The sequence below is a fragment of the Spodoptera frugiperda genome, chromosome 11 (assembly GCF_023101765.2).
Source record: "Spodoptera frugiperda isolate SF20-4 chromosome 11, AGI-APGP_CSIRO_Sfru_2.0, whole genome shotgun sequence".
Lineage (NCBI taxonomy): Eukaryota > Metazoa > Arthropoda > Insecta > Lepidoptera > Noctuidae > Spodoptera > Spodoptera frugiperda.
In genome coordinates this window covers 2401364-2428706 of record NC_064222.1, presented here as the reverse complement: position 1 = coordinate 2428706, position 27343 = coordinate 2401364, and the positions used below count along the sequence as shown (strand labels likewise).

General features: G+C 34.2%; 1 protein-coding gene across 17 annotated transcripts in view; it reads right to left on the bottom strand.

The window, feature by feature from the left end:
* The window catches only part of LOC118274590 (uncharacterized), a 362728-nt gene that overhangs the window by 118695 nt on the left and 216690 nt on the right, over positions 1-27343 (bottom strand). For 2 of the 17 annotated variants that reach the window (XM_050697031.1, XM_035592193.2), the window contains exon 1: positions 1949-2227. The exons of the other annotated variants lie outside the window; for them this stretch is intronic. Coding sequence is in view for 1 of the 2 variants with exons in the window: in XM_035592193.2 (XP_035448086.2) it covers positions 1949-1990 (42 nt within the window). In the remaining variant the exon portion in view is untranslated. Of the gene's footprint in view, positions 1-1948; positions 2228-27343 lie in introns of those variants that run through there. 17 annotated transcript variants of the gene reach the window in all.

Genomic DNA, 27343 nt, shown 5'->3' with positions numbered 1-27343 from the left:
GTAACTAGACACCATTTACGAAAAGTATTAAACTTAATGAGGTAAAAGACGTATTTCTTTCGGTCCTAATCTTATTATATTAAAGCATTAAGAGGTAAAAAAACATCACTCTTGATTTTGTCTACGGAAGTCTTGAGGTAAACGTGTCTGTACAGACAGACAGGCGGATAACGAAGAAATATTAAAGACATTAATTTTATAATTAAGAATATACATTTTTAATTTTTGAGAAAGGTAATCTGGGGACGTGACTTGGAAAAGCGACGTTTGTAGTAGGTAAATGCGATTATAATATTATTTGTGTGTTTCAAAAATATTCATAGAGGAGAATTAGAAGCCTTGTTAATGTAAAATAATCTTTTCCTAGACTAAGCAGAATTGTTACATCGCCTGTCTATTTTAGACAGGTTAAGTACAAGATATACAGAGAACATATAACATAGAATTGAAATTAATGGAATCTACTAAGTATAAAGAAACCTAAATAATACCTTGCATTGTTGGAATCTGAGCTTTATCGTAATTAAAATTGGTAATCTATTATATTAACTTTGTTATTTGAATTACATTGTATATCTTTCTTTATTTAAATCAGAGACATTATTAATAAGTAATCACATTAGTCCAAACTAGAAAGAGGCTTCCATTTTTTTTATACCTTATTACATTACTAGTCGGTTGATCTATTTTGAAATAATAATTCCCAGCAAATGTCTCATTCGAACATTATCTGATACCTCAAATGCGGTGATCGCAACTTTATGTCATAAATTGAGATAACTGTTCAATATCACCTTAAATGGACACTTAGGACCAAATTCCTATAAGGATTGATATGATGTAATTTCATCTTTCATTATAAGTAAGTAACTGCTCAATATATCTGTCAGATAAAATATCTATATCAAGGGTGTAGTGCTAAAACCCAATGACTAATACTTTTATATGACAAAAAGGATCAAATCAGGAACTTAAAGATACTATTTTACACTAATTTAATGTAAACACGTTTACCACAAATACTTTCTATAACGATATCACTTTGATAACATGAGTATTTTTGACCTTAAACACTTTAATATTGAATATCTCGAAAGTGATAATTTCGTACCTATTTGGTTTCAGCTCTATACCCTCGATATAGTATATCTAGTGTTGTGAAACCAACCTTTATTTTAAAGGATTTTAATCAGAATGTTTTTCAATGTTGTCTATATAGGCTTATATAAGAAACCCGTTCTCGATACCATTTAGATTACGCGTCCGGATAGGTTAATACGATTAGGCTCAACGGCCAGTAGCCTTGGTCAGTAGTAGAGACTTCTTTTAGCATACCTTTTTTGGGTGATAATGTAATTCTGTTGAATTTTGAATACGTGTAACATGTGTATGATTTATAAAAAGTTTTGCTCGGATTTTGGATATATTGTGACTTATTTGATGATTTTCATAAGTTGTGTGTAGTTGAGAAATATATGAGTTTCGGTACTTATAGAAAGAGTTTTTAAACAGGTACTCAGAGTCATTTAATGGTTACTTAACCCAGTCCTTAGCAATTGTTTTCGATACAATATCGTTACTAAGGAATAGTTTAAGTTGTCATTAAATATATCTGAATATGACAGTGATACTAAGAGATATATAAATTAAAAAAAAATAGCAGATAATCAAGATTATGACAGTATAACACTAATATATAAGATTATAACACTAAGATGATGCAAGAAAAACTTTTTCAATAAACCAAGATTATTAGTAATAGTTCGCGTTCCACAAAACAAATAACTTTGCAAGATAATAAAAGTAGTCGTGCTGAATTACATAAACAAGAAAACAAGCGAAGCTAACTACGTTGGAATCATGTAAAAACCTGTAAACATGCCACTATATTATATATACACTTTCATTGCGTCCATAGTGCATCGCTTAGAATTTTTCAAAATCTTACCACAGACGGCAAACGGACTACATTATTTTTTTTAGTTGCCATCAAGGCAGCATTTATTAATTTTATTAATTGGCAATTTTTTATATCACTGTCATTTTTTTTCACATTGCAAAAAAAAGCACCCGCGATTTTTTGACGTTTATTTTTTTTTTGGTTATTGACACTAGGGTTGGCACTTGTTTCTTTTTTTTATTTTTTTGTTTGTCGGAGTTACACGTTGTTTTTGTGAGAGCGTGCGCGCCCGTGACGGAACCCGCCCGTGTCGTCGCCGACGTTAGACTGAGTCTCGACTACCTATAAACTGTACAGACGAGCGCTCAAGTGATTTATCTTTTGATGTTTTAATTAGCAACAAGGTTTGACAAGCTTCGAGTGTGGCATTTGAACCTTTTGACTTAATTTCTACGAGAGTTCTTTTCGTGGTCGCAGATTTTCGTCTTTGGGTTTCCCTAAACAAGAAAATAAGAGAAAAAAAAATCCAAGTAATCATTTTTACAAAAAAACATAACAGTAACAAAAAAATATTACAAAAAAAATTGTTTTGTTCGCCCAAAGAAAGAATTGTGGTGCGAATATCGAATAAAAACACAAAAGAAAACGGCACTAACTTTTATTTGTACCAATCGTAACGTGCGTCAATAGTTTTACGTAAATACGACTCTTTGGCGTTGTTATTAAGGTCTATAGTGTCCATTAATATTTAATGTTTTTAATATTGAAAGTCGTAGTGCTTTTCCGTAATAAGAGAAGTTTTGGGAGTTCCCGTTTTAAGATAGTTCTTTGTTCGATAAAAGCGGTCTCTGTGGAATGTAATTGACTATCATATATACATATATAAGATGCCGAATGTCGCCTACTTAATGTTAATACGAAGTCTCCCGACAACTTCCGAAATTGGCCGAAGTGGGAATTTCGATAATTCCTCGCGTGTAACTGTGAAATGGGATACGTGATGGAACGCTTAAAATTTTAATATAAAAGCCAATTGTTCTTCAACGTAAACTTACTCGCTTGATTTGAATACTAGATTCTTTTGTAAATTACCTAATATTTCTGATTCGTAAACTCTTTGGTTTGTCGTATCGTATTGTCATTTGACGTCCCATTGTCTCTGCCTATCCCAAAGGAGACAGAAGTGACGATGTATGTCTTTGTATTGCATGGATAAATATCGTCAATTAACGTCTTATATCTCACATTGGTAGAAAAGGAATGTAGTTTTTATTCCCAAACGAATCAAATATTACGTCAACAATATCATAAAGTCTTACTTACACTTCACTACATTACTTGCCATTTACGTTACAAGCCCCAATTTTAAACTCCACAACATAACACAACTTACAAGAAAGAAGTCCACAAACTCTTCCACAATAAAACACTACTTATAAAAAAAGAAACAATCCGAAGCTTAACAACCCTACGAGAAAAAAAAACTGAAAGTAAGTAAGTATTAAAATGTGTGTTCCCAACAACAGTTTGTGAGGACACCCCCTTTATTTCCTATGGGCGCCATAAAAGTGGATCGATGCGAGGAAAAGTCCTCCTGTGTGTTATCTGTGGTACAACCGCCTTGGGGCCTCGTCAGCAGAATGGCGGTATTGAAAACCTTTAGTGTGTAAATGACTTATCTATACTTTTATATGTAAGTGGTGTGAGGTAATTTTTGCTACGTTTCAATTAAACTTGAATTGGGAAAATTAAAAAAAATAAAAAAAAATGTTTTTTTACTGTTGACTGATTATCGTTGGTTGAATAGGCATAAGCTTGATTACCAAGCAGGGGTGTCCTACTGGGTTCGGTTTTTGCCAGTTTTAACCAGCAATTAAAATAGATCTGAGATTTATATGCGTTATATGGCAATCACACTAATTTTCTATGTTAGTTTGGATGTTTGTTCAGTTTTTGATGAAATTTGGTATACAGTCAGGGTATGAGCAGACTTGAGTAGTATGATACAATTTATCTCAAGAGAACGCGAGCGAAGCTGATGGCAGAAACAAGTAGATTATAATAATTAAGCACCTCTACCTAGTCCATGGGGATTAAAAAGTTTGAAGTTCTGTTTAATATCGCTTACTATTTTTGACCTTACTCTTCACAAAACGTTACATTCTCTACGTAAGAGCTAAGTAGAATTTCTTTTTCCTTTTTTACCAAGTTAGGATCAGCACTTTATCTAGATCAGATTAAGTTCTAGGTTGGAACTTAGTCTTATCCGGGAAACAATTACTGGTTAACCTCTTTCCCTAATTCGGAATAAAAATATTAAAGTCGTATTTTTTGGTTTTTGGATTTTCTTCAACCACATGTCGTCTTGTGTTACGTAGTAAAAGAGTAGGGAACATTTGTCGCCACCCCTATTCTATACCTGAACCTTTTAAGTTGCGATCCGAACCAACCGCCAAGCTTACTGTACGGTTGGCGAAGTGGCTGGGCAACTGACTGTAGTGTAACGCCGCCGCGTAACGTGTAGTGTTTTCGAATCCCGCAAAGAGTAACTCTTTATATGATTCACACATTAACCCGTAACAACAATTTTTACATAATAAAAGTTCATATAAACATGTGTTTGTAAAAGTTTAAAAAAAACAAAAAAGCGTAAAGATTATGCTTAGCAAATTTTATGTAGAGAGGCCGGTAATCCATTACTGGACTGTCACAGAATATTAATGTTGACTCCCACTTACATTTAAAAACAACACATTTATTTACCTTACACCTAAAAACACATAAAACTCAATCACCTTTCGATTATTCGAGCCGAGATTTGTGTTCGATACAAACAAATTATTATTTCAATCTTAACCAGAGTCGGAGCGAACGAACTTACAAGCCGCCCACAGGGTAACATTTCATTTGTGTTAGGTACGTATCAGATCGTGATAGGTCACTAAGTTAGGTAATCAGTTATATTTTGCTCTTGGCACGTGTCTTCATTGGCTCGTATTGTTTTCTACGTTTGTTGGTGTGTAGTAAAAATAATAAATAGTCGTGTAACAAGAAATATATACATGATATATTTTATCTTAAGCGGTTTTAATGTGTAGGACCAAGAATAAGAGTGTGTATTAAAATCAGATTGATCTATTGTCAGGAAGGGGATGAAATTCTAATTACTAAATTTGACCTAAACAGACAAACAGGTCAAGTTCAATTGTATTTAATGTATGAAATTTGCAGGCCCTTTTGATCAAGGTGTCGTATTAAATTTTGTGGTAGGGCAAAGTATTGTTTAGGTTTAAGTATAAGTGCGTGGTATATGGCAATAAATACGAGACTTACAACACAACTAGTAAAAAGAATATATTAAATTCTGTACGCTTCTACCTATCCTATTAGCGAGTAAAAAGCATGCCAATATATTTTCATTACATTTATTACTCATTCAATCCATCACAAACAACACATATATAATATATCTACATACATATTTACATCACAACGTCAGCTGACACCGACTGCGTCATACCTGGGCCTAATAAATCAATTTGGCGGACCATTAAATAACTTCCATACATCAGGCTTTGTTAACCAACACATAATATCAATCAGAAATATGATCGAAGCCAATTAGTTTTGTTAACAACTGTATTCGTACCGTAACTTACTTTTGGAGTTTTGTAGTGATCTTCGGAAGTCGGATCGATGTAGTGACGTGACGATTAAGAAAAAAATTAATGTGAATGATTATTGTTAGACTAACCTAATAAGTCGAACAAATAGCAATTGTAACGCATCGTCACGCCTTTTATCCCAAAAGGGCTGGGCAAAGAACTTTTGGGCGATTACAAAAATGTCAAGATATTGAATATATTTATTGCACCTAATTCTCATAAAGTTGAGATTTACAAAGAAAGAAATTAAAGTTTACGTAAAATAAAAACAAAAACTTAAAAAAATTAGGAAACCGCATGAGTGCGAATTTTCTTTTCTTTAGGTTGGGTAATATACATAAAACGCTCTGAACAATTCTATGCTCAGAGCCGCATCAAAATCGGACAGCATATAAACATACTGAAACCCTTCCTTTTAAAAGTTGTATGAAAAACTTAAACCGATGTTTTAAATATTAAAACGAAAATTAATATTTCTTCGTTGTCGTTTTGTCGTCGTCACGGCTCCGTTCCACCTGCTCTAAAAATCCTTCCACCAACATCGGATTGGTGTCAGTTACATCTAAAAATATCAACTGTCAACATGAGAACAGGTGAATGGAAAAGTACGACGGAACGACGGAACAGAAAATGATTTATTTGGAATTTTTAACGATGTGCCATTGTTGTTTCATAAAGTTTACGAGTCATATTTTTGTATGGATAAAAAATAATATTCAGAGAAAATATTTTGCTATGGTAAAAATCATGTGCCGTGATTGATTTACACACAATTGTGGTTCGAAAATATCGGAAAATACAATACAGTTGGTTTTCGTTTGGCTTTTGTTTTTATTTTTGAAATATAATAATAATATATTTATTTATACATGAAAAAGTATTTTTATATTTGTAGATGATGTTGGTAAACATTTTTCACTTACGAGAAAATATCCTTTAGCGAAAAAAGACTGAAGATATTTAATGGTTATGTTTTGTATTAAATTTAGGTAAGTTCTTACCTAAAGTAAGAACTAAGTAAGTAAGGCTGCCAGTTGTGTTCATAATACAAATTAGTCAGGCAGTTCAATTTACGGTTCATTCAGAGTTCATAATACGGCCCCAGGCAGATACTTAATCAAAATAGGTACAGACAGTACTATACTTACTAAAAACTCTTGAGCTCTACCTCTAGCACTAAGCATTATTACAAAAAACTTTTAAAACCTAAAATCATTGTCTGTCTTTTTTAAAAAGGAGGTTCGCATCAACCCTCTATAGGCTATAAAGAGTGTAAAGCCTACTCAATTTTGGTGGTTCTACCGTCGAGAGGCCTCCGTTCAGGGCCTGAATTCTAAGCCTCTAATATTGTCGGCGACTTCCCTTACCGTTTTGTTCTTTTATAAAAGTCAAGAGTTTTGTATGATCGTACTTACCTATACGAGTACTTGCGTAGTGTCACCTTTATCTTGTCAAGGACGAGAGGTATGTGTTTCGGAATTTGGTCATAAAGTGTGTTTGTCGTTAAATATAGATTAGGTGTTGTAAAAATCTAGGTATTAAACTACTACGTACTAAGTACACAATTTCTTACTTGAATTGTTGTAGTGTTTTTTTTTTGAAGGAGTCACAAGCAATAACTTTTTCCGTCTTAAGTGAGATAAGAGAGAGGGGTTGGGGTAGTAACTGGCTTACTTAGCTGTACGATTCCTCTACGAATAATTATTTGTGATACACATTTGTTGTTACAGATCTGTATATATTTTAGATATTTTTTGTAAGAAAACCTCGTCAATATAAAGAACAATAAGAATGGTGGGAAACTCCACCAGATAATGTGCGTCAGCAACAAATTAATATTGTAATAGTACAATCACCCAGTTATTAAAACTATTCGATGACAAAACCTCTTTCTAATATATTTATAGCTCTAACAAATTCGGATTGTTGACATTTATTTATACATCCATGAGTCATGAACAATTTATCAAAATTTAACAACAATCCTAAAGTCTAAACTCACTAAAATACTTTATTTACAACTAAATCCATTAATAAAACTTTTCGCCACAAAATTCATTAGCAAAACTAAGTGCTACGCTACTACGCGCTACGTCGCTACGCTGCTACGCCGTAGTCAGAAACGTCCCATTGTGCTACGAATTAAATTAAAAGTTTTGTGTGTGTTGTATTTATGTGCTTTAAAACATTTTAAGCTAAGTATTTAATTTCTTGTTCTGTTCTCTAGTTAAGTTATTGAAGCTAGTTTAATAAAAGTACATTTCATATACCGTACCTAAATGTTTAAATTAGTAATAATTGTTTTTGGCTCCCTATTCAATGATATTAACTTCAGTTTGGTATTGGATCAATCTTAGCAATGAAGTTTTCTCGTAACAAATAGCCAAGAACTAATTATATGCAAACAAACCTGACAATTCATCTTAAATAAACACAGTAATAAAATAAATATCATTTAGCACGTAAATGGTGAATCTGTTAAGTTTTCTTTTTCAAGTTATGTAAAAAGACTAACAAACAAATAAATAAGTGAAAATAATGAAATACGAGACTGTGAACGAATGTGTTTCTCGTGAATATTTTGTTTCACAAATGACATTACGTTTTCATTGCTATTGTTCCGCTTCGCGCTTCAGGCATTATGTACAGACATACAAACCGACGTATGTATGTATGTTCACATGAACGTACACTCATACCTTTTTATTACAGAAAAGCAATATCCGTTTCTTTTATGTATTTAAAATTGAATTAGTCTTTTGTTGCGTTTTAAAAAAATATATTAAGATTCTTTATCACTTTGGAACGAGCACTTAATTTCACTGACAGACATACTGACGAAGAAATGAATTTTGACGTTTTAAAAGTGCCTGATTAAGGATTAAATGAAATAAATGCTTTATCTTTATTTGTTTATTGCTAAAAGGCAGAAAAACTTGTACACTCATTATGGAGGCTACAGTTTTTTTTTTGCACACCATAAGGCGCAAATGTAGGAAAAGGTTTTTGTCCAGTCATAGCAGCTGTCAAATATTTAATATCCTATGGAGAGGGAATATCAGACTCTTATTGACTAAAAACCACCCCGTACCTACTCCTGCTTTTCGGGCCGCAGCCCCGGAAATCCGGGTCGGCATCAGCTTTACTGGGCCCTATCAGTGGTTGTCTGATAGCTCTTTGAGGTGCTTGTAGAACTCGACGCGCCAAATGCACGAAAAAATGGTATGATACTGCTGTCAACGTAAACTTATATATATGCAACTAAATTAATCTAAAGAAAAAACATTCATCAACAGACATTAATCTAACTCGGGAATCAAAAGACAAACCTCATCCTGCAACACATCAGTTCCCTCTCCAAAGTTTGAATGATTATTATATTATATAGGACTACAGTAAACCACATTTATTACTTCGCCGGCGTATTTCAGACGAGAGAGAGGAACTTGTCGAAATTTCGATAGCTTTGCGAATAGTTTCGGCAACTAACACTCAATCGAAAAGTTTCCCTCTACATAACAAATTAGTTTGCGAAAGAATAATTAATTAATAGGATTTAGTTGGGTATTAGTTTAGTATAATGAACGGATTTATTTGATTATTAATTATGGTTATTTATCATGTTTTTGTTTGTTGTGTGGTCAAAGTTTTGTATTTATTATAGTGGAATATGGGAAATGTTTTTCCAGGAAATGTGTAATATATTATATTAAATTAATATGTTAAACGAGTCACGCTAAAGCTAAAGCAAATAGTTGCCTCTAAAACAATTTTGTTGCATTGAATATTGGACTAATTTTGTCAAAGATTTCTAATGAGTGCGATTATTTTAATAGGTAAGAAGCCAAGAGACCTAAGTCATTGATGATAGATACCACATAGATACTATACAAACCCAACTATATATAAAAAAAGTTCAATTATTATTTAAAATGTCTACTCTTAGAAAAATGTTTCAGAACTATAAATTAAAAGTGAATGTTACATTGTATGAGTTAATATCTAGCTGCCCCTTCGAAGATATATAGATCATTTAGAACACAATATTAGCACATATCTATTCCTTTGTGTATTGTTATGCTTGATAGTGGAAACTCTCAAAGTTTATAATATCAGCGAGAGGCTTAAAGTTTCAAACATTATCGGTTGAATTCAACGAGCAATACTCCAACCACAGCCACTTAACGTAATCAATCCGGTTTCAAACTACCGTATATTTAGTTAAAATAATAATAATTTGTAACTTTGTAACTAAAACTTCGTTCCATTATAAGGGTGCTTTTCCACCAGAATTGTACTATGCTACATTGCTGTTGATGCGTTTGGCTTCCATCAATCATATTCATTGGTGCACATAGCTTAGCACTGGTAGAAATGAACTCAGCTAAGCTATGTTTTTTATATAGAAAGTTGCGTGTTATGTATGCGTGCTAAACGTTGCGTAGTAGCAGGTTGCTTAGCCACCGCGCCAGCCCTGCAGTCTTTACTTATGTCTCTACTGTGTTCTTTACTCTTTTTGTGGATATCATTCTTGTCATAAAAGCTGATTAAGCAACTATACATTTGACAGATACCAGCCAGCAACACTTCCTAATAAACCAAAAGCTTTGATGTCACATCCCTTTTAGGTACTTATAGTTTTTAAAATAGTAGATACTACGACTCCACTTAACACGTAAACCGCCACGTCGGACACTGGTGACCGACGTTTAGCGAAGGATTTGCCTTCAACAGTTTTCTTTTAGCAGTTAAAGCTTTAATTGATTAAATAAATGTGTTAAAAACAAATCGTTTAACTATAAAAAGTAAAGTGACAATAAATTATTAATAGTTTTATAGAACGAGTAACTTAAGAGAGTCGTTTAAACTTCAAAACCAATAAAATCTTAGATTGATTGATAAAATATTGAATTTAAGAGTTTTTAAAACGAGTTCTATGTAACGTTTTACTTCGGTGAAAGGTGTGAAAGTTCTGCAAATATTAGGAGTTTAGGGTGAACGTCTTTTTAAGTGTGGTATTGAAGCAAATTGAAATAATTGAAATTAATGAAAATGGAATATGGAAAATATCTCTTATTTATTTATAGCCTTTTTATTCGGAAATCTATACATATAATAAAATCGTAGAAAAGTGTTGTCTGTACATTGAAAATAAAAATAAAAAAAATAGCAGGGGTTATTGTTATGTCGATGTCGAACCCAAAAATGTAATTAACTTTTTTTTTGTCTGTTTGTCTGTTTGTCTGTTTGTCTGTTTATCTGTTTGTCTGTGTGTCTATGCGCGCTAATCTCAGAAACGGCTGATCCGAGTTGGATGCGGTTTTCACGAATATATTGTGGTATGCTTCAATTTACATTTAGTGTTTGTTTCATGTTAATCGGTTCATAAATAAAAAAGTTATGTCAAATTAAAGAATCACGTCGAACACTATTCTATGCTTATACCATTAATCTCCGCCACTATTTGACGGATTTGGTTGAAATTTGGTACAGACATAGTTTAGAACCTTAGAAAGGACATAGGATAGTTTTATTTCAAAAATCAAAAAATAAAAATAGAAATAGATCGCGCTATGGTTTCGTTACATTCATTTGGTTGGGTATCGGCCGAGCGCTTCGGTACTATCGTAGAAAAAGTGTATTATCAGTCGTATGACTATTTGTCTGTAGTGGTCCTGCTGTTTCGTATATTCTAAATAAATTGGTTTCGTTGTATTTGTCAATTAATAAGTTTATTTGTTGGGTTTTTCTGGTTTTCTGGTTAAATTATTTAACGTAGGTTTAGTTTGATATCGATTATTAGTAGTTACTGTAGTTAGTTTTTTAATAAAATTGTAAGTCTAATTTATTAATTAATTAGATAGATTAGATTTAAGTCGTTTCTTTTAAATTATTTAGTTTAAGCTTGGTTATTATAGCATAGAGGATAGGTTGTAATATAATTTCTTTTTTAAATGTTATAAATTCGTAATTCGTAGCTTTCTTTAGTTTTAAGTTAGTTTTCATCTTAAGTTCGGAAAGATAATAATATTTCTTTAGTTTAAGTCCGTTTTTAAACAATTTTTGCAATGCCCTAAGTGAGTATACATCTATTAAATTCAAACGCAGAGCTCATTATGTTGATTTTTGATGAGTTCCCTGGAATATCTTCTACATCTCATTTTTGAAGAGATCCCGCGAGATCGGGAACTATGTGGTTAAAACCAAAAATTTGCCGAAAGTCACTATTCCACGCGAACGAAGTCGCGGGCAAAAGCTATGAAAAAATAAATATCATAAGCTATCAGTGCGTTCTTCCTCCACTTCTGTGTGTCCGTTTGCCAGGTGGCAAAGGTCTCCTCCAATCTTCTCCATTCTGGCCTTTCTATGGCCACTCTACCCCAAGTGATTCCCGAAAATATCTCTTAGATATATTTTACAGCCGTGCGATCATAGCATACAGCGCAATAAAAAGCTACCTACAGTGACATTTTTTTGCGTACTATTTCAAAATATTATACAAAAACAATGCCTTATAAATGAACATTGTTTTCGGTCGACTGGACCCAAGATTCTGAACCATAATTTGCAACACCCTTTGAATACAAGTTGCTTAATCAAGACATTACTTGAATTGCTTAATAATGCCTCTGAAGGGTACTCGGTGGTCACTGGATTAATTTTATGCATTACACTGGAACAGGGTTGGAGTAATCGGTTAGAATCTGATTTTAGTTTGATATTTGATAATTATGTAAATATTTTTTTGTGTCTAGTACTGATTTGGTATTCCACGTTTGGTTTTGGTTTAGAATGTATTATAACTCAGGAAAAGGGTTTAACTTCGGAGTGAGAAAACTTTTTTATGGTATAAGCCGGTAAACGAGCAGATGGATCACCTGATGGTAAGCAATCGCTGCCGCCCATGGACAAAATCATCCAATGACTCCTCCAGTCTTGGGCAAAGCGAGAGAGAGTGTCAGACTCTTACTAACTAAAAACTATTATTTATAACATATCCAGTGCCATACTTCTTATCATATATGTATTTAAAAACTCACTGAAATAACGACTACATGACAAAATTTTATAATGAAAAACACTACCTTGAAATTGTTCCAAACAATAATTTCACTATATTTATTTCACCACAAAATCATACTAGACAAAATAAATAAATTCCAACTTTGACGATTCACAAATACGGTTCAATTTGAATAAAAAGGTTTCAAGGTAACTCAATTTAAATAAAAGAAGCCTTAGCTAGCTAGGTCATAAGTTTTGTACGTGGTGTAATGCTATTTGCTTCGTTAAAGCCTAACCTGAATTCTAGATTGTATGTTGAGGATAAATCTTAGAAAATTGTCTAAAAATGTGTTTTTAGCGACTTTTACTTTTTTAGAGTTCATTCATATCTACATGTGTCGGTAGAATCCATATTTTATAAGATGGTAACTTTCCAGGCACGCATATGGCGGGTGTCCATAGGCGGCGGCAATTGCTTACTATCAGGTGATCCGTCTGCTCGTTATTACTAGCTGCGTAAAAAAATCATAAGGCAACTTTTATGCCACAGGAATGCGGGTGAAGTCACTGGTAGAAGCTAGTTACAATATAAAAACTGACTATACTGGTCCAAAGTGAATTCTATATTTAGTTTTTGCTTCACATAGTAAGTAGTCAACCAATCGATTGATATACGCACGCAGTACAATATGACAGGTGGTCACTTCTCAGCACCAAATTGCATTCCGTTTATCATTTATGATTCATCGAATTGACTTTCTATTTCTACAAATAAATGTATGTGGAAATAGAAAATTGATTAAATGTTACTTTGAATTCAAAGTCCCTATTAATTTTGTATTGGAAGTAATTGCTAACTTACGCGGTCGCTTGGATTAGGCTTAATAGAATATTAATAGTGAGTAAATGAAATTATCTAGTGATTATTTCTTTTCCTTATTAATTGGCATGCTATGGATGTAACCTCATTTCACTTAATTTTTTGAGAACGCTGTTTAGTGACCACTTATTAAGTAATGAATCTCTCTTTTAAAACTTTTACTCGAGTAATAAATTCTTCGAAAATACTTTTTAGAGTATTATCTCCTCATTTAAAGAAACGAATCCAAAACCTGTCAACATTCTCACCAGTATAATTTCAGGTACCAGGCAACTAGATTCGAAAGGAGACTCCTTTCGAATCTGGTGGGATGAGCGGATGAGTGGAGTAAACTCCTTTAAGGAGTTTACTTATAAAACATCCACTCAATTATTTACTGGTACGTCATAATTTGCAAGCTGGCACAGGAGGGAACATGTTTGTAAGCAGAAAAGACAATATTTTCACACTCTATTGAAAATCAAAACACCCATAATAATTTACTTAACATGAGACCGTAACGTCTTGACATTCTTGCTAGAGTACCAGGCAAACAAATTTGAAAGGAGTTTATGTATAAAACGTACAGTACACCTCAACTATAATTGTTACGGTACGTAATGATCTAGCCAATAAATCTGCAAGCTGGTACAGGAGGAAACATTAAAGTAAGTAAGCAGAAAATTATTTTCATACCTTATTGAAAAAATAAATCAAAACAACAATACTAACCTTTTGACATTCTTGCTAACACCACCTCGGCTACCAGGTAACCAGATTCAAAAGGAGTTTACTTAAAAACATCCATCTCAACTCTAATAGTTACTGGTACGTAATAATCTAGCCAGTAAATCTGCAAGCTTGTTCAGGTGGTAACATGTTACAAGACAATTATTTCACATTCCATGAAAATCAAACTACCCATAATAATACTTTACTAAACTTGCGCAACAACCCCGTAACCCCTCGACATTCTTACTAGCAACACGTCAGGTACCAGGCAACCAGATTTGAAAGGAGTTTACTCAAAAAACATCCATCTCAACTCGAATAGTTACTGGTATGTAATAATCTAGCCAGTAAATCTGCAAGCTTGTTCAGGTGGTAACATGTTATTCAGCAGAAAAGACAATTATTTCACATTCCATGAAAATCAAACTACCCATAATAATACTTTACTAAACTTGCGCAACAACCCCGTAACCCCTCGACATTCTTGCTAACACCACCTCAGGTACCAGGCAACCAGATTCGAAAGGAGTTTACTTAAAAACATCCATCTCAACTCTAATAGTTACTGGTACGTAATAATCTAGCCAGTAAATCTGCAAGCTGGTACAGGAGCGAACATGTTCACGATTCCGAACACGTTCTACGATGCCTGACCGTACACGGTCGTGTAAGTGAGCTCTATTATGACCTCTCCGCTGAAATATATGGGGATGTTGAGTTTATTTTTGTAAAAATGAAAGAAACATTTCGTTTGTTTAGATCCTTTCTCTAGTCGGGTTCTCAAGACAAGAAAGGAATGAACGGGTTTTGATTCTTAATCCTCAATTTTAGACCAAAAATCTTTAAGGGTTTTTTAAGGGGGAAAGTCATCCAATGACTTCTCTCACTTTAGGCGAGGTGAGAGGGAGTGTCAGACTCTTACTGACTAAAAACCACACTGTTCCTACTCCTGCTTTTTGAGCCGGAGCCCCGGTGAACCCGCTAGGTAGTCCGCAGCTCCGAATTTACTTTAAAGCTACGGTGATTGCTTTCCATCTGATGGGTCTTGTTATTTCAAAGAAGTAGTCTATCCAAGCAATCAATCTAATTTAAGTAACCCATTCTAAGTATAAGTACGTATTATTTTCTCTTAAAATTATCGGACCCATAGAGAAATGAATGAAAATGCGCTCATCTATACGTTGTTTTCACTTCAAGGATTCACAAATTCAGCTCAGCTCGTCTATACGACACTCGGGAAGTTATAAAAATATTTACGACGAGCATTCCTTTGAGCGACTCAATTTTTATGAGATAATACTCATCACACTTAAATATAATGCTACAGAAATGGCGGAATACATTACCTATTATTGGATTAAATAAGTATAGCTCGTAATTTTATTTTACTCCTTATAAATACAAATAGGTTTAGGCAGTTTAAAAAGGGTTGTGGTTTGAATTTTATATTTTTATAATAACTATCGTGACACATACTAAATTAAATCATAGTAGGCAGCGCGACGTTGCCGCGTCTGCGCACGCTGCTCTTGATGAAGGGGACTTCAAACTAGTAAAGCTTTTCTCCATTAATTTACGTGAGTACACTGTGATTTTTAGTCAATTGAGTTTTATGTTCTTTGCATGTAATGTATGTAAGTTATGCCATAACTAAAGAAAATGCTAAATTACTACAAAATCCAACAAAAGACAGAAAACATTTTACTGTAAAAGATACACAAAAACACTTTAAGTACCTCAAAAAACGATTTTTAAAAACCCATTCTCAGTTCCAGAACCCGCAGTAAAATAGGTAATATAAAGTAAAGATGAAATTAGATACAAGTAAGTTACAAGCCAGCCACATGTTTCTTTAGAAAACAACTGCACTTTATTATCAGCACGGCTCCCTGGCGATAATTATCAGCAGACGCTTACACTGCACAATGTATGGCCATCAAGCGGGCGGACTTGATAGGTGATACTTAGTGAAATGAGTGTCATTTGTTTTGAGGGAACTGTAAATGGAGTAGCATTTTGTAGGTGTTTTGGGAGCGAGTGAAAATTAGTTTGGAAGTAAATACTTTGGGAGGAATTAGTACGTGTTTTTACCTCCCTAGTAGAGACTAGGGACTACATGGGGATAGGTAGAGGCCTATCCCCATGGGAAACAGCCGTGAAGTTTATGTATGTATGCTTTGGGAAGATCTTGTGTGAAGAAAAACTTTAGAACGATATTTAAAAATAATTTTGGATATGGATGTAAATTGTCATCACACACATAATTTGACTGACACTCATTAAATAAATCATTTGTTTTCTGAATACATCATAAAGACTAGTGATATGCCATGTTTTGTTCCTCTTTCATTACGTAAATATAAATACGTATTTTATAATTTAACTATGACAAAAAGTAATTGACTAAAGGGCTTAATTTATATTAACATTCATCTTTGTTGTCCTATGAAAAATATGTCACCGTATACAAAAAAAAAAAAACATTTTGTTTATTAACTTAGCAATCTCTCCAACACTTTCCTTACCCGCTCATCCACCCGCTATTTTCAAAGCCCAATCCTAATAGTAAGGAGTTGTCTACACGCACGGTTCTGTTCGCGGCGGGGGCTCCCTCCTCATTACCCCCCCAGTCGGGGCGAATGTAGGCAATATTGCTGGTATAACTCAATGATGAACGTCATCCTTGTACCACTAATGGGGACGAGATTTCAGCTATTTATGTATTTGTTTGACTGGAGGAAAACGTGGGAGAAATGGGTTGCTGAGTACGTGGCATGGAAGGGGAGATATTGACAGATTTTGTTGCAATTCTGGAAGGAATACGATAAGGGTTATTTGGTATATTATTTATTCTTTGACGGTTTTTGTCTTTCCTTGCGGAATAAACATGGTGACATTTTAGTTAATGCTCACCCCCTATTAAATATTAAAGGCAATAGACTCACCCCCTATTACATGGGACTTATAACACAAATGGTGAAAATGGTGTGCATTGTATAGCAGCATTACGTGTCGTAATGAGCACCTCTGCCTACCCCTTCGGGGATAAAAGGCATGACGTTAGATTTTAGTTATTTCTAGATTTTATGATATGAATGAGTATTTATTAATAGTATTTCCGCAATTTAAGGATGAAACTTTTCATTACAAAGGGACTAATAAGTAAAAAATCACCAACAACAAAAAACATGCCATTTTGTACTCTAAAAAAACCTACCTTAAGGTTCAAAATCTCCATTATGAACAGTCCAACTAAAAGAACACGTCCCATCACAGTTCTCAAATCACTTCAACAGTCCCAAACACTGCACAGAACTGATCGGACTAAATAATCCAGCTATTGAATCGTCTTCTAGGTCGACCTAAGGCCGGCAGGCCGACCTAAGTCAGTCTTAATTACAGACGAGAACCAAATAGTGACTGGAATCAAATATTCAGTTAACCTTGGCATTTCGTTTGTCGCCTACTTTAGAATGCTTGGAAATAAACAATAGTTTTTTAAAAGTTTAAATAAGAATGATTACATAACAGTTATTTTTTACGGCCAAAATGGCTCTTTTTGCGTAATACCAGGTTCTTATCAACAGCTTTAAACGATGATTGTGCATGGGAGAGCCATGTTTCGGCACAAATGGGCTGGCCTAGGAGCAATACCAGGTCCTCATAGAAAATCGGCGTTAAATATCGCTTGCGTGATGTTTCATATGAATGGGTAGATTTAGATATACTTTATTCAGCTCGTTCTATAAAACCAAAGGTTCGTTCTATACTATTGCTTTATAAACTATACCCAAACTATTATAAAGCATAAAATTACAAAACCCGAGAATAAAATAAAACTGTACTATCATACATCAACCGAAAGTCCTGCCAAAACAATCCTCTCAAACGAATTATGTCCATCAAAAAATTAAGCCAAACCAAACAGAAGGACAAATCCAACGCAACCTAAATCAGAGGTAGTCCAATGAAATGGCGGCAACATACAAAATTTACGATCCGTACCGATTCCGAACTTACGACACAACGTTCTTAACGTTGTAAATAATTGAGGGGCTCCGCTCAGCTGCGATTGTTCGTGCGATAACCGACAGATGGCGGTGTGATCATTGTCTTTAGGTAGCGTTGTGGAAAATCACTGGGGGTTGATGTTGATGTCATCGGTTGCGGAATTTTGAATTGTGTGGAGTATGTTTTGTTGTATGGTATTGTTTTAAAGTTGCATGTTCTGAATAGAAAATGACAATTCATTGTCTTTTCTCTTATAGATATGCTGTCATGTTCGTGAACGGGCGCTGTCAACTGCGATTGGTCATCTTAGACTGCATTAATTTTGTTGTCCTCAAGGTTAATTTCTTTTTCTATCTCTTGACTGTGGTATATTGGTGTTGCATTGTATTACATAGTTAGCGCGAGGAAACAATGTAAGCAAGAATTGTATTGTGCATCTGATTGAAAAAGAGTAACCTATGAAGTTCCTTACTCGTTCTTCTACATAGAAATTTACACTTTGGAACGAGCAAATAACTTTACTAGAAGACTGATCGATAGACAGACATTTATAACATTATTATATTTGCTTTCACGTTCAAAATTGCCTACCTGGTCTATTTGAAATAAATAATTTGACTTTAAACGGCTATGACATGTGTACAATCTCCTTAAGAATAAAATTACATTACAGAGTCGGATAATAAAGTATCATAGTAAATACCTGCAGTATATTTGAGCCACAGTAAATTAATCTCTAAGTGATAAGTGGGTTCAATTAGAGGTCCGACTTTAAGCCTCTAATTCTTTTCTGTCCTAACCTTGAGCAGGGGTAATTACAAGTAATAACGTAACCTAAGGCAATAAGGTTCATTTTGCTATAATGAACAGTAAAAGTACTTAGTGTTAGTTAAGTCTAAGCTTTTTTACGATACTTTTGTTTTATGGGGTCAGTAACCTTTGTATTTTGTTTGGATATATTCAAGCATTTACATTTGTAAGTGGTGCAAGGAATACTACGTAGTTGTAGCTCCTCTGGTATTTCGAATTAACGCAACACGTAGATATTGTGGTGGCCCGGAGGTTTAAGGCGCCCGATGCTCACGCATGAGCAGATTCAAAACCTACCAACGGACAGTACCACTGTGACTTTTTCAGAGTTATAAGTACTAAGAAATAATCTTAGAAAGTATTTAGACACTTAGTCTAATTTGTATTCATGTCTAAATAATAGACACCACTGACAAGCGGTGAAGGAAAATCTCTAAAACCTTATAAGTTTGAAATTCGCATTGAACAAGCGTGATGATTAATGCTCAAATCTTCTTCGTGTGAAAAGAGGCCTTTGGTCAGCAGTGGCCACGTATAGGCTGTTGATGATGATGATGAGCGACGCTACCATCAGATGATCTAACAGCTTGTTCCATATCTCTGGTGGAAAAGCACCCAAACAGACCCAATTTTCCTTAAAAAGAGAGCTTACAAGGATTACCAATTTGAGTCGAAAAATAAAGCCTAGTACACATAAGATGGTCGACGAGTTCACTGATCCCTATAATGTGGCAGCAGCCTTAGGAAATTGATGGTACTATAAACTCCTGGGTTTAGTTACCTATATATCTATCTGTGAGACTATAGAAGTAAGGATTGCTGTACTTTTTGTTGGAGTAAAAGGACATACAGTAGGAACGGTCGGATGGTAAAAAAGATTTGAAGAAAGTTGAAATAAAAAAGAGCATTTTTGTAGTAAGTTTGCATACGAAACAATGTAACCAAGAATTGTATTGTGAACTTGATTCAAAAATAATAACCCATGGAGTTTCTTGCTCAATCTTCTCCATAGGTCCATTTATAGTTTGGAAATGAGTAAATAGCTTCACTAAAGTTAGTCCTCTGAAGTGTTCGACAGATACAATTTTGTTTAATATTATAATTTGTTTTGACGTTCAATAGCGCCTTCTAGGTCTATTTAATATAAATAATTATTTATATTAAATAGACTCTATACACAGTTGTAGATAACTGAGAGACCTAGAGGTCTATGCAAATTGAATCTAAATATCCATTGTCCCACATAGGATTATCTTATGTGTCGTCCTGGATGCGTTTACAAGTATGCAATTTCACATACACATGACACCCAGACACGCAACAACAATTTGTGGATCAAACAAAGAGTTGATCCGTGTAGGAATCGAACCCACGGCAGCCCGTTGCCTAGTCACCGCGCTAACCGTGCAGCCATTGATGACCAAATAACCAACGAAGCAATAAACCAGCGATGATTTTATAATGAGCAATTTATACTATTACCTAAACTATCCATCAGTATGTCACACGATTGTTAACTGAAAAGCACTGAGTTTTTTGGTGTCTCCCGTCTTCACACTGAGCGAGGATTATGTGGGTGTTCACAAAATTACTTCTTCCCTTATAAACTGTAGCAAACGATATTTTGATATCCTCTCAGCTTCTAGTGAAGAAGTGAATATTGAAATTCTCTTCTAGATTATGTCGTCTGTTTCAATTCTTATTATATAAGATAGTTGAATTAAATTGTTAAGTGATTTCATGATCGGATTGTATTTTAAAGGGTATAAGTAACGGTAAACGAGCAGACGGGTCACCTGATGGTAAGTAATCGTCGCCGCCCATGAACACCCGAAACACCAAAGGCGTAACAAGTGAGTTGGGAAGAATGTAAGGGTTGTGAGGAATCGAGGATTGAGAAAAGGGGTGTGGGATTTGGGCCATCGGTAACCATTTACTCAATGAAACACAATCATAATAAACAAAACCATAATATTTGTATACCACTCTTTTTTTTCTCAAAAAAACAATATTTAAGTGAAATGCTGTTCACCAAATGCAATCCTCACTTTAGAGCTACCAGGATAACATAAAACAAAAGAGCATTTTCCAACACAAAATAAATGTGAAAATAATAATCACATTTTATTAGAATAATAAACTTTATGAGCTTCACTATAAAGTTGACTTTACATATTCACGATATTTAGATATGAAAGTTATCAGTCCTTCCGTATTCATGGTAAGTGTTTATATCAATTTACAGGTGTATGCAATTTTAGTAATTGAAACAATAACATTAGTGACTATTATTAAATGGACACGCAAATAGTATTAACGACAGATATGGTTGAATTTCCCTAGAGATTGTAGGGGACAGAATAATCATAGCAATTTGTCTATTATAGGGAAATCACTTTATATTTTTATGTGATAAAATTTCTGATAGGCAGAAAGCCCATTGCCACATACCGATCACAATATCTTATTACCTTAGATACATTTTCAATACAACTTTGCCTGACCCAGGAACCGAACCCAATACAAATTGCTTGGCATTGACACTTGCAACAGCTACTAACCAATTTTTCATCATACTCTACATAACAACATTTTACTTATAGTATTTTAAACCTTAACATTAACGAACCAAGTCACAATTCCCAACAAACCACTACTACTAGGTACTACATAGAAAATCAATAAACCGTAAAGGAACATTTTTTACGTGGAATTGCCCTTTTTCGTTAATTGACAGTTGGTAATAGTCATTAAGCTATCTTCGAAGAGGGATTAGGTGGCTAATCTAATTTGATTGGACCTTTTCGGAGTACATTCTGTGGCTGACTTGATGTTTAGATGTTGAAGGCTGGTGTAATGATGTGTGTGGCATAGGGTTAATGGTGAAGACATGTTTAATTGTGATTTTGATAAAATTTGAAGGTTAAAACTAGTACATAGGTCATTTGAAATGCTTTGTAGTGCTTTGTAGTAGTTAGTCTGTTAGATATATCGTTAGAATGACTCTATTGACTGTTTAATTCGTGTCAGGTACCAGGAGAGCATACATTCGGAGTAGTAATTGAAAACGATGCACTAATTAATTATTTAATTTACGGTGCATCATCAATCACTACATAATATAAAAACAAAATCGCTTTCTCTTTCCCTATGTCCCTTTTTAAACTTTAAAACTACGCAACGGATTTTGATGCAGCTTTTTAATGGATAAAAAGTTCAGGAGGAAGTTTTACATGTATGATACATGCACAATATATCACTATTGCACCCATGCAAAGCTAGGGCGGATCGTTAGTAGTCAATAAAATAATTATATTCGTATAACCTATCTATTTCAAAACATAATTTAGTGTACCAATAAACAAAATGCTAGACGAGTACTAGGTACCCATATTTTCTAAGTAGTAATCTAAGATGCACTTTTACTAATTACGTTTAGGACGCAACGCATCAGTAGTAGAAAAAAAATCTTTTACAAACTCCCATGTGTTAGGAAAATTCACCTTTCATAAGCTCCAAAATCCAATCCAGGTACCAGGAGCCCATACATTCCAAGTAGTAATCGAAGTAGAAGTACCAATTCATTCAGAGTGTCCTCCATATAGCCGATGTCGTTCAAAATCCTAACGTTCCGGGTCATGGAAAGGGGTGACTGTTTCTATTTCGGGAGAGTCAAAGGTCGTATGGTTTGAAGCCGGAAGGTACGCAGTGTTTTATAGAGGTTCGTCAAATTTAAACCTATTTTGAAACCCCTATATGGTGTGATTTGATGTAGGTGTAGAAGTAAAGTTGTTATTAAAAGTGGTAGGTCATACTTTGACAAAAGGGTACATGACTAATTTTTATTTTGATGTCCGTCTTATAGATTATTTTAAAATATTAGACACGAACGTTTTATACGTACCACTCCTAAACTTTGATTCGTTTTGTCTTAGTATTCTTATCCTATATGACAAAATAAAAAGATACGTGTCTAATATTTTTTGTTACCTAACAACTGATGGACTAAATAGATTTTGAATTGTCATACCCCGTCATCATCCAATCATTTAGAAGCTATTCAGGTATCTGTGAATGTATTTTTTTACAGGTAGTTACAAAAAATAAATATTTTCCTCTATTTTTCGGTATTTCGAGTTTATGGATTGACATAACTAGTGAAACTTGTGGTTGCAAACTCCAGCTCTTTATGGGCAAAAAGACCATTAAAAAACAAACAGGCACTCTCAAATTTCACGTTTGTTTAAAAACCGCGGAGTACCACTCGCGCCCTCTTAATTAATTTATCGTAAACATCAATTGCCCACTGGCCATAAACACGCCAAGAACGGACGCTGTTAAAGTAAAATATTCCTTTTTCAAATTATTATTCTTTTTTATGCTTTTGGGACTTTGAATTGAGGTTGAAGTAATAAAAAGGATAATTAGGAGATTAAATACATCTATAGCTGTTAGGATATTATCTAAGTTTCTTTTTTAACGCGGAAAAGTCATCCAATGACTTCTCCCGCCTTGGGCGAGGCGAGAGGGAGTGTCAGACTCTTACTGAGTAAAAATCACCCAATTCCTACTCCTGTTTTTCGAGCCGGAGCCCCGGTCATATTATCTAAGCTAGCATTGCCATAACCACCTATTTAAGTTCGTATTGGCAATGCTACCAATCTTTTAGAACTTTGTCATTCAGTTCAAACCTATGACAAGTTATCTTTGAAAATGTCATAAAGATATGCCTTTAAATCACAGAAAGGGTAGGCAGAGAAGCATTTATACAACATTCCACCCCTTTTTAGCAATTATATTACGAGTCCTATGTCATAAAGGGTGAACATATTGTATAAACCTAGTACAACACTATGATCATTGCTAAAAACCAAACAAACAAAAATATTAGTTTGCTCGATTCGTGAATCGAAACTGAGACTCTATGTTGGCCAGTCATACTAGCAAACACTTGGCCGACCAAGCAACCCAAAAAACCTTATAAAATGTATATAAAATACCATTGTCCCTTAATTAAAGCAATATCCTCTCATAATAAGATTACTAGGGTCTCATAAAATAATAAAAATATTTAACAATAGGACGTTCCACGCCCTACATTAAATTCCAATCTTATTAAAGTATCTAATTCTGCTAATGGTATGGAAACAAAATGGCTGTTGTGATGGGTATACGATAGGACAATTGTTTTATATTTATGGTGTGTTTATATACATTTATATAACTTGCTTTGTAAATAGATGTAGGTGTGAATGTGGGTGTGATTTCCTCATTGGTAACTTCTAGTTGTAAAAAAATAAAAATTTAGAAAATAAAATGTGTACCAAACAAGATGTCAAAGTCGTTGGTCGAGTGCACGCAAGTGCGATTGCCGGACAAGGGTTCTCGTTTCGATTCACAGGTCGAGCAAAGTATAGTTATTCAGTAATAGCACGGGTTTGAAATTGTGCCCAGTATATGGCAATAGACTCACCTCCTATTACATAGGACAAAAATAAATGGTGAAAAGTGGGTGTACATTGTACAGTGGCATTACGTGCCGTAATATGCATCTCTGCTTAACCCTTCGGAGATAAAAGGCGTGATGATACGACAAAGATTAAGTTATTAAAATAACACAAGCATTTCATAACTCCTTAATTATTCAACATCACGTAATAACTTGAAAAGTAAACATTTGTAAATTATTCAAGTTAATATTCACTCACTAATAACACTAGCTGGAATTAAGTTATTCAAACCTTTGGTGAGCTTAAAATTATGCAATCCACAACTTATACATAATATCAACTTGGTCCAGTGGTCATAAGGACCTGTCAAGTACAGAGAGACAAGTAGTAGTTCGGACCCCAACTTGAGCAACGAATTAGGATTCTCGATTTGAAAAATCTGGTAAATAAATAGCAAGAAGTCTACAATCATTGTAGACTTCTCGCTATGTTTTGAAGTAGATATAAAGTTCCATGGGTATCTTTATTTAACAAAAAACACATGTGACAAGCCACCCAAACCGCAGCAAACTGCCTGTAGGCCAGGCTCTACTACAGTAAATACAACCATGAAAATATACCGGATCAATGAAGCGTCTCAGGGACACTTCTAAGTCTTGGATCCCACAACGAAATAAATCAGAAGATATTACAAGAGGAGAAGCAAAATAATACAAAAAATATATATTAAATCTTAGATATAAAATATTTATTTTCTCAGATTTTTGCGTATTCTCACTATCTGTGAGAATCAAATCAATTTCTCCTTATTTTAGAAAACTATTTTTTTTTAAAGATGGCTCATGAACAACTTGCAGACATCAACATTTTCCTATAATTAGTATTACAGCCCGAGTTAAAAACAAAAAAGAAAAACACTTCCAAAGTAACATTTTACAACCCCATAAAATTACACAAAGAATGTCTAAACGAATTTCACCAAAACGTGCAAAAATAAACTTATGTTTGTTATGATACTAGCTTACAGTCATACGTCAGTTAGTTTGTGTGGCCTGTCTAGACACTACACGTTCTAGACTTATCTAGTCTGGTCTGGTTTAGTCTGGTTCGGTCTGGATACCGGCTTAGACAAAATCCGGACATCTGTTGTGTGTCAGCGAAAACTTAAAACCACCTGAGTGCACTGCAGTGTGAAGATGAATAATATTACTGTCTTTATATTTTATGCTCTCCTGGTACTTTAGTTGCATAAATATTTTGAAGAATTTATTCTATGGCGTGAAACAACGCTTGCGTTCTGTTTCGTTGTATGAGTGTGGTTACCGGAGGCCCAATTACTCTCCCTTGCCAATCTTCCCAATCGCCCAGATTCCCCAACCACCCTTAAATTCCTAACTCTTAAAAGGCCAGCAACGCGCTGGTAACGCCTCTGGTATTTCGGATGTCCATGGGCGGTAGCAATTGCTTACCATCAGGTAATCCGTCTGCTCGTTTACTGGCTTATAACATAAACACAACTATGTAACAAACAAATCAAGTGCGTAATTGTGACTTAGGTACGTCTCTGTTGTAGCAAATGTTTATTAGGCGGAGTTTATTTCTGTATATTTTTAATAAAACAAAACACATATATAATAATTACATGGTCTAAAAATAGATTTTATAAAGTCTATTATTAGATCATTATGCATATAATATTTTCTAATTGACATCATTTAATTACTACAATGCCTATATTTTCAGAATGTGTAGGAAGAGAGACAATAGAGCGCCCACATGTATTATGGATGTAATAAAAAGACAATTCGAAACGACTACCAGACAATGGAACTAATAATAACTTTTAGTTCATTACTTATTATTACTTAATTATTCTCAATTTATTATTTGTTTACGAGTAAAATGTAAAATTTTAATTATCCCTTACACGACGAGCTTGCATGAAAACGGGCATCGGGTTATTAGTTTGTGTATATTCATATACTATAACCTCACGCCAGTCTCCAATGCATGCTTGCCGGTAGGGCGGTAGGTGGAGACAATCGAACGTAAATTGATAAGAACTTGATATACTTCTATCGCTTTATCGAAAATCATTAGTCTTTTCATGTATCTTTCAAAATAAAATTAATACACGATAAACAACTACAGCTCTTGTTTTCTCAAAACCCACCCTTACGGTTCCAATTTAATATCACGAGACGACAAAACTAATCTACTGATTAAACAGAACTACAAATAAAGAAGAAAATATAAATGGAAGTGAAAACTCAAACAATAACAATATTTTAACAAACAATGTCGCTTTGGAACTCAAATAGAAAATATTTGAAAAAATATTGTTAAGATAGGAATTGGCTGAAGTGAATGACCTTTTGGAACAAAGTCCCAGGTTAAATTATTAGGAAAAACAATTGTTTTCTTAGTTCTAAGGAGTAGTTTATGGCTGTTAGAACTGTATGGATGAACGACTCTTAGGTTTGCTTTTTATGATTGGTGACCATTTTTAGAGGCAAAAGGTTCGTCGGGCATTATATGGAGTAGCCAGAACTCTGAAAAGGATAACTTCACTTATCTGATAAACTAATACAAAGCGTCGTTTAGAGAAAGTTTTAAACATAATTTAACTCAATTTTGCGCCGTGAGCTAGACAGAAATTTGAATGAATCTAATCACTTCAAGGGTCAGCAAAGGCCACCACGCCAGCCAAACCCACGACACAGAAGAAAATTTTAGAGTTTACAAACATACAAGTTCACATACACATGACACCCAGGTCTGAAACAATAATTTGTGTATCACACAAAGTGTTGCTCCGTGCACCCACTACACGTTGCACGGCAGCCGATTGCCCAGTCACTGCGCTAACCGTGAAGTCAAATTACCATAACTCAGTCATTTACTTGTCGTA